This window comes from Podarcis bocagei (assembly GCF_964188305.1).
Source record: "Podarcis bocagei genome assembly, chromosome: 2".
In the NCBI taxonomy this organism is placed as follows: Eukaryota; Metazoa; Chordata; class Lepidosauria; order Squamata; family Lacertidae; genus Podarcis; species Podarcis bocagei.
In genome coordinates this window covers 82,811,270-82,824,788 of record NC_138126.1, presented here as the reverse complement: position 1 = coordinate 82,824,788, position 13,519 = coordinate 82,811,270, and the positions used below count along the sequence as shown (strand labels likewise).

General features: G+C 39.9%; 1 protein-coding gene across 1 annotated transcript in view; it reads left to right on the top strand.

Moving 5' to 3' along the window:
- The window catches only part of LOC308578415 (interleukin-12 subunit beta-like), a 32,835-nt gene extending 19,611 nt beyond the window's left edge, over nt 1-13,224 (top strand). The window contains exons 2-8 of the mRNA XM_081178760.1: nt 1,387-1,468; nt 3,870-4,142; nt 5,000-5,108; nt 6,975-7,162; nt 10,056-10,192; nt 11,602-11,750; nt 13,114-13,224. Of these exons, the coding sequence (XP_081034886.1) occupies nt 1,387-1,468; nt 3,870-4,142; nt 5,000-5,108; nt 6,975-7,162; nt 10,056-10,192; nt 11,602-11,750; nt 13,114-13,192 (1,017 nt within the window). The 3' untranslated portion in view covers nt 13,193-13,224. The remainder of the gene's footprint in view (nt 1-1,386; nt 1,469-3,869; nt 4,143-4,999; nt 5,109-6,974; nt 7,163-10,055; nt 10,193-11,601; nt 11,751-13,113) is intronic.
- Nucleotides 13,225-13,519: the final 295 nt, after the last annotated feature.

The following is a 13,519-nucleotide window of genomic DNA, read 5'->3' as shown; positions in this document are numbered from 1 at the left end:
CCACACACCACTTCATGACAGCTGGTTACAGTTGAAAAGGTAAGGATGAATTTTGTTTTTCTTGCACTTTATGACTCTGTATTAACAGGTACATCCAAGGCGATGCTGGTAGTGTAAAATATTGCAAAAGTAATAGGACAACCCTAAGGATATTGGTCCAGGAGGTATCCAAAATGTTTAAAACTAATACATTTCTCTCTGTGTATCTATTAAAACTGTCAGTGATAGCCTTATGATTTAAATATATCAGGGAAGTATAGAAGTGATCCAGAATCACTTCAGGTCTGCTGCACTGTTACAGTGAAGCACATTTGAGAAGCTGTTTGTGGCTCACGTTCCTTAACATTTTGTAACTTCAAGAAGGCACACTCAGGCAATCTGACAGGCTTTTTATCTATGTAAATAAGTGGCTAACAAAACAGATAAAAGCTTAATATCATTTTGTTAGGGAAGCTTTCACTTCCCTACATACGCTACATACGCTCTTCCAGCTAAGTACGGTAACTAGTAAAAAACATAATGGTTAGTTAGATATATTATTAAACTTTGTTATATAAAAAGAGCACTGTGTGGAGGGAGAGGAGAGGGGAGATTGTTCCATCTGGTAGGTACTAAAAATGCTTACACTGATGAAATGATTATATTAGTGTGATTGTGAATTCCATGCTATGTGTTTGGCTAATATAGAAGTCTCTATGTGCAGTCTATAAACACTTGAATGTAAGCTGATGGGCACCCTAATCCAGCAGCATCCTAAATGGGATTGGTTTATCCATTGTCTTGGAAATTCCCTAAATAGTCTTTTAAAACACATCTTCATTGATCAATAATTTTTTCTATTTTTATTTACAGATGCTGCTTACAATGCAACTTTTTAAAAGCTTCATTTTAAAGCACTTATTCAAAGTACTTTTTGCAGAACTGAACAAGAAGTAATTTTTATGATAAATTGGATAAAATACTATTTAGCACATCAGTGTGTTTTATGCAGATCATCCCGTTTTAGACCGAATTTTATCCTAAGCCTACATCTAGTGCATTTTTGTGCATAAATTCATTTACACTATGCAGATCACCCAGACATCTTGTTTTAGACTGAATTTTAACCTGCGTCTAGTGCATTTTTGTGCGTAAATTCATTTACACTTGTGCTTCAATATAAGTAGGCACTTCGGTCCTTCAGCATTACATTAAAAAACAGTATTCTGCTCAGTAGAGTCAGCCAATGAAGTTGAGGGAATGCCTCAAATAAATAAAGCCATGAATTTTCACAAGCCATAGTTTACAAATATCTAGGCCACTTATGTCGCGTCCTTTACCAGTGCGATAACCAGTCATTCATTACTCCTTTCCTTATATAACTTTTTATGTTCCTTTCATTCACAGATGGCATGCCTTTTGCTCATTCTAATTTCTGTCCTGGGCCTGATTATTCATTCAGAAGGAAAAACAGAAGAAATAAACAATAGTGAGTAATCTGTATCAGCAAGCTGAACTCGCATTTTCGAACTGTATAACCAGAATCCAAGGCACCGTGGCGTGTTCTGGATTTGCATCGTGGCTTATCAGCTGCAGCAGGCAGTGATTAAAGATTGGGAGACCTCTGGAAAGAGGCTTCAGAGATTGCCTTTGGGATGTGTAAAACAAGCTGATTCATCAGCCCCAGACCACAACACAGCTATCCATCTGATTACTCACTTCTGCGGGTTTTATCATGCAGTTTCAGTTAAAAAATATGTGTAAAAAATTATGGGGGAAATGTGTTCAGAAAGCATATTTCATGGAGAACTACACTGAAAAGCAAAGGGGGAAATGTTTTAGGGGGAGAATGTATGTAAAATTTGTACAGAATGCATACAATTTACATGCATTTTTTAGTCCACACAAAAATGGAGCAAAACTGGTCCATAACGTGGAAATGAAATAGACTGACCCTTCTCTCCATACATATACTAACCCTAACCATAAGTAAAGGTAAAGGGACCCCTGACCATTAGGTCCAGTCGTGGCTGACTCTGGGGTTGCGGCGCTCATCTCGCTTTATTGGCCGAGGGAGCCGGCGTACAGCTTCCGGGTCAGCGCACGGAAACGCCGTTTACCTTACCTAAATACTAGGAGTACAGTTGCTGATCTTCTACAAAACTATATGAGACAGCCCTGGAAGTTTCTGCAAGTCTCATGTAAGAGCTGACATCAAAACTACTCAATTCTCTATTCACAGTTCTCTGTGAAACCAAAAGTGTCAGTCCATTTCAATCAGAGAACAGAAAGGCTCATAGTGGACTCTATACAAGCAACAAACCACAGAGAGTCTGAGTAGCCAGTTCAGACACAAAATGAAAGGAGGGGAAAACCTGAACAAGATATCAAGGGTATAATAAACATTTGTTCATGTTTATTCATCCTGCAAAATAGACAAATTGGTTGCTAGAAGTATTATTCATTATTTTATCATTTATTAAATTTGTATACTGCCCTGTACCTGTAGATCTCAGGGCAGTATACAAATGAAAGGCCAGTTTCGAAAAGCTTTTGAAAAGTTTGCCAGTGAAGTAAAGAGCAGAATAATTTTAAGTGTTTATCATAATCGTAAAAAGTCTAGTGCATTGCAATGCAGCATGTTTGAATCCATATTGTTTCCCATAGAAATGAAACCTAAAATGCCATTCACTGTAATTTCTATACTTCCAGATACTAATCTTCTAAGGTAATATGAATTCCCATAATTAGGCAAAATCAGTGTTGGGAACCCATGTTTGCTCAAGTGACATGTAGTTCTGATCTGCACCAAGTACTAAGACGATTTTTACCACACATCAGCTTGCAATCCGTAGCAATACGGTGTAGCAGAATGGATGAAAAAAAAACGTGATCTGTCTGTGAAGTGCACCTTGACTCCTTGCTTGTTACAGCAGGTAGATGAGGAGGATTGATGAAATAAATGAAGAAAAGTAGTGGCTGTCTCCTCACCTGACTGGGAGACAAATTTAAATATGCAAGAGGGGATTTCTGGGTTGCGACTTGGGAATGTACACAGCATCAAGGTACCCTGGCTGCCTTTTCCCAGGAGCCAAGGTGTATAGTGGCAAGGAAGAGTGGAAACTCATCCTGTTTTATTCTTCAGACATACAGCAGTAGTTTCCTCACATGGAATGAACACCATTGCAGTGGAAGATTCTACAGCTAAGTGTCTGTGAAAGTAATTTACAGTACTTGTCTTTTGTAAAGACAATATGTGCAAACAAATCATGGAATTCGAATTTTACGCCACAAAGGGGGTGGGTATTCAGATGGACATTTTCCAAGCTGTAATTTAACACATTTTGCACCTCAGTATTTAGTAAGCTGGTTATCCGTAACACCTTGCCAATTGTTTTGGTTTTTTTTAATTCCGAAAAGCAATGTGGGCTAAAAATGGCGGTTGACATCCATGCAAAGTATTCTCATTGGCCAGAAATATGCTAATCGAACTAGACACCCATCAGCACAACCTCATGAAATTCCTCTGAAGCAGCTTCCTTCCACCCACTGATTCAGATGGACCGCTTAAAGCAGTGATGGCCAAACTTGGCCCTCCAGCTGTTTTTGGACTACAACTCCCATCATCCCTAACAGGACCAGTGGTCAGGGATGATGGAAACTGTAGTCCCAAAACAACTGACAGGTCAAGTTTGGCCACCACTGGCTTAAAAGAAAACCACCTCTTCATATGTATGTGCTTCTTTTGGTCTAAGTTTCCATTTACGTCTTTCAATTATATCAGTAAATCTAAAAATGAAGTTGATTTATTAGTATTTTCCAGGAGGACAGTACCTTTCTGTTGGGCTCACCATTCTTTCCTTTCCACTTTTCCTTTTTGCAATATTCAGTGCACTTTGTTGAAGCCACAGCACTACCTGAGAAAATAACGCTCACCTGCAATACATCTAAGGAGCCAAGTGCATTGGTTTATTGGGTGAAAAATATGAAATTGGAAGGAAATGGCAAGAGTTTGGAAAAAACCATCCGGGGATACCCAGATGCTGGCAAATACGTTTGTAGGAGCAACACCACAAATGCTATTTTAAGTTACAGTACCGTGTATATTAAGAAGAAAAATGACAACGGTGAAGTAGCTGAGTCAATTCTCAGTCCTTTCAAAGGTAAGCCTGTGCGCAATCTACTTTAATTATACACAGAATGCCCATCAGTACTGCTATGTAAGAAGCAAGGTGCAAAAAGAATAAGAAAAATGATTCTGCCATTGTTGACTATTGTATATCATTAAATAGGCAGCTCAGCAGCATGATACTAGGTATGCCCTCCAACCACAAGATCCAGTTTGGATCCTGATTTGGTGCTTCAAAAGGCAACATGCTTTGATTCAGAGCAATTGGGATGCCCTTGTTGGAAGTATAGATTTTTCACTTTCGGAAATATGGCAACCCAAGATTACATGCAAATAGATCGAGGGTGTGTGTGTGTGTGCTGGGCGCCTTTCGATTTTGATATATACATTTAATTTTAAGGAAATTTATATAAGTTTTAAAAAAATTGGGGGCAGAACTGAATTAAATATACAGCTGTGGTAATCCCTTTTTAGGGGATGAAGCCTGCCAAAATTCAGGTGGATAACAGCAGTTTTCTACAGTTTTGAGGCAGTTTTTTAAAAAAATCATTTAATCTTCCTCTTTGTCTCATGGCCAATTTGTATGAAAATAGCACATATGAAAGAAATACCTTTAGAATAAGAAACTTGCTAAATTACAGATAGATAGGCTCAGGTTTTTTGTGTAAAGTACCTTTTAAAATTTATTTTGGTCCTGTCAGTTTATCAGTAAAAACTGCTTATGAATATAGTAGCCATGAGTAGCTACTAGGACCTGTTTTTCCATCATCTCCCATCCCCATCTCACTTAAATGAATGCTGCTTTCAAAACTTTGTGTACATACGGCATGCTCTAAAATGTGTTGTCTGTTTTACTGCTCTTAGATGTGTTAATTCTTTGTTTCATTCTAGAAGAAAGCAACAGACCTTACTTCAAATGTACAGCAAACAATTACTCTGGGGACTTCAAGTGCTTTTGGAAACCACTCGAGCAGAATTCAAATTTGAACTTTACAATTAAGTAAGATACTGTCCCCGCCCCCCATATTGTTTCAAGCAACATTTCGTAGAGAATAGGCCCAAGAAATTATTGTACTATTGAGGGTTAGGGTGAAGCTTTTGTGGCAGAGAGTGCCAACTCACCCATTAATTAAATAGATCTATAGGATAGAGAAAATACCATTTTCAGTGTCTTGGTGCTTCTTGGGATATTATTTTACAATAACTTCTGAGTTAGGAAGTTGTGCTTAGAACCTCACAGGGCTTCCTTTTATTTCCAAATCTCTTCTCCTAGATATTTCAATGAGAGTGAGAAATCTGGTAAATGATCGCAAGCGGCCAATTGCTTTAGAGGAAGTATTTTTTTTTGGGGGGGGGCTTAATTTGATTGGAAGATAATAAGCTAAAAACATTTTGCAATAGCAATGATTTTCTGAAACAGTGAGCCTTGTAGCACCTTAAAGACTAACCTTAAAGTTTGTTGTGTAATAAGCATTTACATTTGTGAGTTAGAGGCTGCTATCATATACACAAAGTCTTAGCCTCAGTATAATATTGAGAATTGTGACTAGTGGGACCAAAAGACTACAAAACACAAGGTATACCAGCTCTATGGGATATCAGTTCAAAGCTCAACTATGTACAGTGGCTATTCAGAACCCAGTATCTTCCCAGCTTTGTTGTGTTAAAAACTGTAATCAGAGATAAATCCCTGGTTCCAACTTAATAGAATCAAATCTACTGAAAATGTGAGCAAGCAATTCCAAGACACTAAAATTTCACCAAATACACTAAGCATTTATTTATACAGGTGCCATTTATATAGTGTGCCCATTACTGTTCTGATGTAGGTGAGGGTGTTCTCTCAGTTCATTCATGTTATAGCCACCAACACAGCAGCTGCCTTTATGAGCACATAGTCTAAGGAATGCAGAGGACACAGGTGCAAAATGAGCTCATAATAACTTTGATTTAAACTGCAAGCAGAAGACCATTTTCACCAGCAAGGGAGCTCACCCTAAAATAGATTATTAGCACATTGTGAGTCAAAGAAATTGACATGGCAAACCAGATATTATGAATTTCTATGCCATTGCTCTTCTGTTGCTGAATAGCAATGAAACTCTCAGAATGTTCTGGGAAATTGAAAGGTTTCCTTGCCAGCTTCTGAAAGTTGCCATTTCTGATGTCAGATATGCAGTTATGTATTCTTTACAGCAGGAATGGGAAACTTCTAGCTCTCCAAATGTTGCTTTAGGGCATAGAGCAGGGATGGGGTGCCTTTGGTCCTCCAGATGTCACTGAGCTACAACTCACATCATCCCCAGACTGTTCATGCTTGTCAGAGCTGTGCTTGTCAGAACCAATGGGAGTTTAGCAATGTTTAGAGGGCCAAAGGCTTCCCATTTGTGGTGTAGAGACACTGAATTGAAGATGGAAATTGTTGGCAGATGGTAGATGATGTGACCACCGACAAAGAACTTCCTCTTGCCAGTATATCTCCTCTTAGAGGATGAGAAGGTGAATGAGCTAATGGTGGTATGGCTGATGTCGTCAGTTGTGTTCCTTGAAAGGATATGAGGACAGAGTCAGCATCTTGGTTTCTGGCACAGCATAGTTCCTTGTAAAGGATGACATACTTTATACAAATAGGCCCTAGTCCATGAAAACTGATGACGCAATAAATCTGACCTATTAGTTTTTGAAGTGCCAAAATACTCTTTCCTGCTGTATATTAAATTGGCTATCCCTCTGAGGAAATATTTTCTGAATACCTGCCCTGCATTAATGTGTCGTTGCTGCTAAGGTTGGGAAATAGAGTTACAAAGTCATTTTTCTAAATTTGGGAGGAACTACCCATTCAATTCCATCTCTGTTTTGAATTCAGAGTCACATCAGGAAATGCAGTCTGTGATGAGCCCGTCGGACCAGAGGCAGGAATGTACACTGCTTCCTGCAGAAAAGGAATTCCCTGCCCATCCACTGAGGAGTACGAAGAAATTGGGATTGCTCTAGAGGTTTTCCATGGATTTGAATATGAAGAACATACTCAAAACTTCTTCATCAAAGATATTTGTAAGTTATGCAAAAAGGTTTGGAATGAGGGTAGTGGTGGTGGTGAATAAATCACCGTAAAAGAAATTGGGCTGGATCCAGAGCAACATATTTGAACTTAGGTCCCATTGAAATTATTAGAACTTCACTGTCATGATTAACTTGCTGTATTGATTTCAGTGGGACCTAAGTTCAATTAATTTACTCTGCCTCTTGTCCACAGTAATATATAATCCTTTATCTGTAGCACATAGTGTTTTGGCGCTAGAAGGCAGCATGGGTTTTTCCATGAACCATCATTGAATTGCATCCTGATAAAAGGACTCTCATCTCCAAATCAATTTAAAAAGCAGGGTGGGGGGTTTAGTAGTATTTTGAAATAAGAACAACCCACCATAAATAATGACATGGGAATAAATAAACAGATATACAAATTTAGTGATTCCACATAAAGAGTGCTAAACAACCTAATTTGAGCAATCGTTTCTACATCTGGAAGGGCTTGCTAACATACCTTTATTCACATACTGAATCCATTAGTTGATTCCTTATAAAACTTTCACCATCACTTTTGCTCATATACTAATAGTGGTTAAAAGGGTGTAAAATGTCAGGCACATCACTTGCTCTACAACATACTTGAGTCATTTGGTGTGGTGATTCTGATCTTTTCTAATGATTATTGAGAGGCCAAACCCCACCTCTGTTAGATGCCAGGGAGTAAGGCACACCCAAATCCAATAAAGAAACAAGGAAATGCAAAAACAAATAATTCTTGATCTCAGTAACCTATTAGTAGTTTTTAATCTGCACTGCCGCTTGAGCTTGAAAGGAATAGATGAATCACTAAAGAAAGGTTTGCCAACCGTAATTATGTAGGCTATTCATAGCTTCCGTATTATTACTGCTAATTAGCATACTGTTCTAATGGTTACATTGTTGTAAGTTAATTGTAAGACGGTTAGTGGTGCACAGTGTGGTTAGAGAATTCCTCAAGCATATGCATATAGTTTGCATCCAACATTCATTCATTAAGCCTTTATTGGCATAATTTAGACAATAAAAATCATTTTTTAAAAGGAAAAGAAAACATCCATAAAACATTGGTAATCCAGACATATTAAACACATAAAACATATAAAAGACTCAGAAGCCACCATTAAGTAAAATTAAGTACTTTTAAATTTGACTTTAAAAATCTTGACTAAAGTATCCTGAAACAATTTCAGTAGAGATTATTGAGTAGTGATAGAGTATTGGACTAAATTTAGGTCCATTCTCTAGACTAGTTTATCAGCGAGAATGTGATCTCATAATGGTCCCCTATTTCCAATTCTATACTTCTGTTCCTATGATAGTGCATAGCATAAGAAAGGAGAAGAAAAAACAGTAGGTTAATCTTCCTCATTAAAGCAGTTAGGGACCATTTCTCCAGCTACAGTCTTTTATTGCTGCAGTTAGAAAAACAAAATAGTGGTGTGTTTTTCTGATTCCTATGATTCCCTTTTGAAACATTTGTATTTATGCACTAAATCTAGACCTCAGCTCATGAGGGAGCACTCAGGCAATGCTCAAAAGCCTTGTCTCCCATCTATGACCACTAAAAACAGTCACTACTGCATAGTCCTTTTCCATAGCTGGGAAAAGTCTGGAACTTGAATGAACATGCAGATGAGCACATTCCCCATGTGTTTTCACTTGACTTCACAGTACTGTCAAAATCAAATTTAATATCTATATGTGGAAGGCTAGACTGCCATTAGCCACTGCCATTAGTCACCAGTGGTCACCTGAGACAAAAAAAGTTGGGTGTCACCCCCACTCTCCGAGTGGTAGCAAGATTCCAGGGGCTTCCAGGCACTCATCCAAGGTTTGCGCTCCTTTGGAGAACTGAAGATGTGGCAGAGACTTTCATAGCTTTAAGAAATATGATTTATTCACATACTGTATTTGCATGTTCAGTCTGCATGGAGGGAGTCCAGATCTCACAGCAAGGTCATTTAGCACCTATTACAATATCAATGTAACAAATAAATAAATAGATTTCCTCACTTGTCCTGCAGCCCTTAAAAGCAATGGAAGCTTTTGGGCAATGGCATGGTGGCCACCAATGATAAAGGTAAAGGGACCCCTGACCATTAGGTCCAGTCGTGGCCGACTCTGGGGTTGCGGCGCTCATCTCGCTTTATTGGCCGAGGGAGCTGGCATACAGCTTCCGGGTCATGTGGCCAGCATGACTAAGCCGCTTCTGGCGAACCAATGATACTGCTACCTTAAATGAAGGGACAAGATGTAGTCAGATAGCTTTCCCTGGATAGCAGGTCCTTCTGCTAAGCAATACATTCCTAGCCTTTAACAGGCAAGACCTCATTTCATTTGCCCATTTCACAGCATTGTTGGAGGTTATGCTTGCACTTACAGATTTTCGGAGTTTCTCAGTTGCTTCTTCTTTGGTGGCCAGGGCAGCAAACAGATAACACATATACAGTGGTGCCCCGCAATGCCTCGCAAGACAAAAAACTCGCAAGACGAAAAACTCGCTAGACGAAAGGGTTTTTCGGTTTTGCGTTGCTTCGCTAGATGAATTTCCCTATGGGCTTGCTTCGCAAGACAAAAACGTCTTGCGCTTTTTTCTTAAAGCCGCTTGAAGAGGCACAGTTGCGACGGACCGTGCTTTGCAAGACGAAAAACATCACAAGATGAAAAGACTCGTGGAACAAATTATTTTCGTCTTGCGAGGCACCACTGTACAATACACGTATGTGCACACGCACGCACACTCCAGCCTTAACATATCTGGAGCCTCTGAACTCATCCAAATAATAAATGATAAGGATACTGGTGGAGGCATAAAGCCATCATTTTAGCAGTAGTATACAGTTAAAAATTATGCTGATCTCATTACCTCTTTCAGTAAAGCCTGATGCTGTTGAGTGCCAAATGGAGAACAGCCTATTGACTTGGACACCACCCAAAACCTGGAGCACTCCGGCTAGTTACTTTAAGCTGACATACCAAATCAAGATGGTTCAGCATCCACGGAGAGACTGGGTAATTGGTGTTTTTCCTTTTATTATTATTATTTTTGAAATTTATATACCGCCCTATAGCTGGAAGTCTTAGGGCGGTTCACAGAACAAAATCAAAATATAAAACCACAAAATACATAATTGAAATAAAAACAACAGCCCAATAACCCCGCTCCCCATCCAACTTTAATGTTCAACCCTCATTCTATCATGGAACGAAACAACTGAAGCTATAAACTGAGGAACTGAGAGAATGAGGATATAAATGAACTTGGTGGTCTTATAGGCTATCACAGTCATATTTACATTCTTGCTGTATTAGGCACCCAGATCCATTCAGTCTTACTTTTTATTTGCCTTCCAGCACTGTTCATCCAGATGCAATTACGATGCTCACAAACAAGGAAGTTGCTGTTCCTTCTTTTTTGTTTATCCACAGCTGTATATTCAGAGGAACATTGCATCACAGCACAGCACACAGTCTAAAGATATTTCACCCTCCCTTATTGCTGATTTCTCCAACAATGGGATCTGGCAATAATGGTCCAACACTGTGAGCCCGCTGCAATGTGCTAGCGGCGGGCTCCAGTGGGTGAGTCCCTCCCCAGTGTGCGCTCCCCTGGCACACACCCCACATTCCCCCCACATTGGCGTGCACCCCCAGTGCTTGTCAGCCCTCCCCTGGCAGCGATTGGGGATGCTATGCTGCTGAACCTCACCACCTATCCTCATTCTCAGTTTATAGCGAGGATGGAGAGTCTGTGGTCCTTCCATCAGTCATATCAGCATGGTCAATGTTCACAGATGATGGAAGTTGTAGTCCATCAACATCTGGAAGGCCACAGGTAGACTAAATACAGTGGTACCTCGGGTTAAGTACTTAATTCGTTCCGGAGGTCCGTTCTTAACCTGAAACTGTTCTTAACCTGAAGCACCACTTTAGCTAATGGGGCCTCCTGCTGCTGCCGCGCCGCCACTGCACGATTTCTGTTCTCATCCTGAAGCAAAGTTCTTAACCTGAAGCAATATTCTGGGTTAGCAGAGTCTGTAACCTGAAGCGCATGTAACCTGAAGAGTATGTAACCTGAGGTACCACTGTATATGTTTGCATGGAGAAGGATAGGAATCTGGTGGCACATTGTATCACTGACCAGTGGCGTAGCGTGGGTTGTCAGCACCCGGGGCAAGGCAAGTAATTTGTGCCCCCTAACCCGTGGATTTGCGCCCCCTAACCCGTGGATTTGCGCCCCCTAACCCTAACCCCCAGATGTTGCGCCCGGTGCGGCCGGCCCCCCCTGCACCCCCATGCTACGCCACTGTCACTGACTATCCATGTTCAGTTCCTGCCTGCAAACTATAGGCACAGATGTTTGCCTGCTCCTTTGGGGATCCTTTCTAGTTCACTAAAGTGGTCTGTTCTTTTGTTCTCAGATTTGTGAGGTTGACAATGCTATGCAGCTTCAAGATGGAAACTCCTTAAGCTGCCACAACAGATTGTTCCATCGTGGAACAATTTATATCCGTTCCAGGGAACACTATAACAGAAATTCACCTTGGAGCGACTGGTCTGAGCCTTGCAGGTATCTGGTTGAATACACAATTGATTTCAGTGACTGAAGTTGTTTTGGTGGTTATACGGATGTATTTTGGGGGCTCTTATCTGCATTTAATTCAAAGCTTGTGGTATATACTTTATATTGATAAGGAAATCTGAACTTATATGAGGCCTGGAGAAACTCAGGTGTGTACAAAAGTTTAGTCCAGTTAACCTTGTAACAAAACCTGCTCCATGGAAGCCTACCTCCACACACTCTTTCAACAAGGCAGGTAATTCCTCCTGATTTATGATGGGAACACATACAGAGCCACACTGAGGCCATGTTTGGGCTTGCTGTTTTGATATGTATGGGTGTTTGTGTAAGAAGGATGTTGGTTTAGGCATCCACACCTGCATTATCATTATCCCATGTCCTCCTGTTTCAAAGCCTTCCAAATGGCTAAAGTTTCCAGTGCCCTATTATCCTAGACCAGAAGTAAAGAACTTTTACAGACCCTTTCTGGGGCCACATGCAAGTGGTGGGCTTGGCCATAAGGAAAAGTGGGACAAGCAATGGATGTGATTCCTACCTTTGGAGAGTAGGCTGCGTCACACAAAAGCTAGAGGTTTCTATACACACATATGCCTCCATCCTTCAGGCAGGAAGCAAGAGCCATTTTTACAATTCAAGGCAATTAGGCAAAAGCACTTCTGTTAAGTTGCAGAGAACAGCAAGATAGAGAGAACTGGAAGACTTCATTCAGCCCCTGAACCTGAAGTTTTCCCTTTTTTGGAGCATTGGCAGACAATACCCCTCCTTTGTTGTGGTTTTCTCCCTTCAAAGGGAAAGGCAGAGTTGGAGGTGGCAGCCATCTCTCTGTTTCTGGAAAGGAAGTACTGGGAGAGCCTTATCCCAATCCAGCTTCTCTGAGTGTTGGATATGGTTCAACTTTCAGTTTCTCTCCACCTCCACTTCTGCTCTGAACATTGAAGGTGGTATAATTCAGCCATCATTGCACAATGACTGTGTGTACTCATCCCACTAATGTATCTGTTGGTCAAACTGGTTCTGCAAGTTATTGGGGTGCCTCTGAAAGAAATGAACGTGTCATACCATCTTGAAAAACCCTCTATCCAAGCTGGATGTGCTTTCTCTTTTTATAGTAGGGAGTTTATTCATGCTTCCCATGACTTACACTACTTATAAGCAAATGTATATATGATTGCACAGTTAAAAAAGTTCCATCATAACATTCTCATGACCTCTGCGAGGTATCAGATTAAAAGCCAGGGAAGAGAAAGAACATAATATGAGCAGAGAAAACACAGAATGATCAAATTTTCATGTAGCAGGAATGCTGCTTTAACAATGGTATTTGTCTTCAATGTTTCATTTTACTTTTCAGAAAGCAATCTGGCAAGCAGGACATACGCAGTAATGAAGATGGAATTAAAATTAGGCAATGCGAGTGTAAGAAGAACTGAAGCTGAAATTGACTGAAGAAATGTGTTTAATGAAGTACTATTTATTATTGGCTGTGGAAACCAATTAATATTACTAATAGAATTTATTGTTATTAATTTATTATTAATAAAATTATTATTATTTATCATTTTTTAAAAATTGTTTTTATTAAAGATTTTCTTGGGTTACAAAAGTACATACAACATCTCTGATTCCTACAGATCAGTTCTATTCAATGTGAGACACTGATGTTATAGACAGGTTGGCAGAGAGAAAGCCGGGCAGGGAGAGAAGGGGGTGGTAAACTTTCATTATTTTACATAGTGTATGTGTGTGAGGTTTTTGTG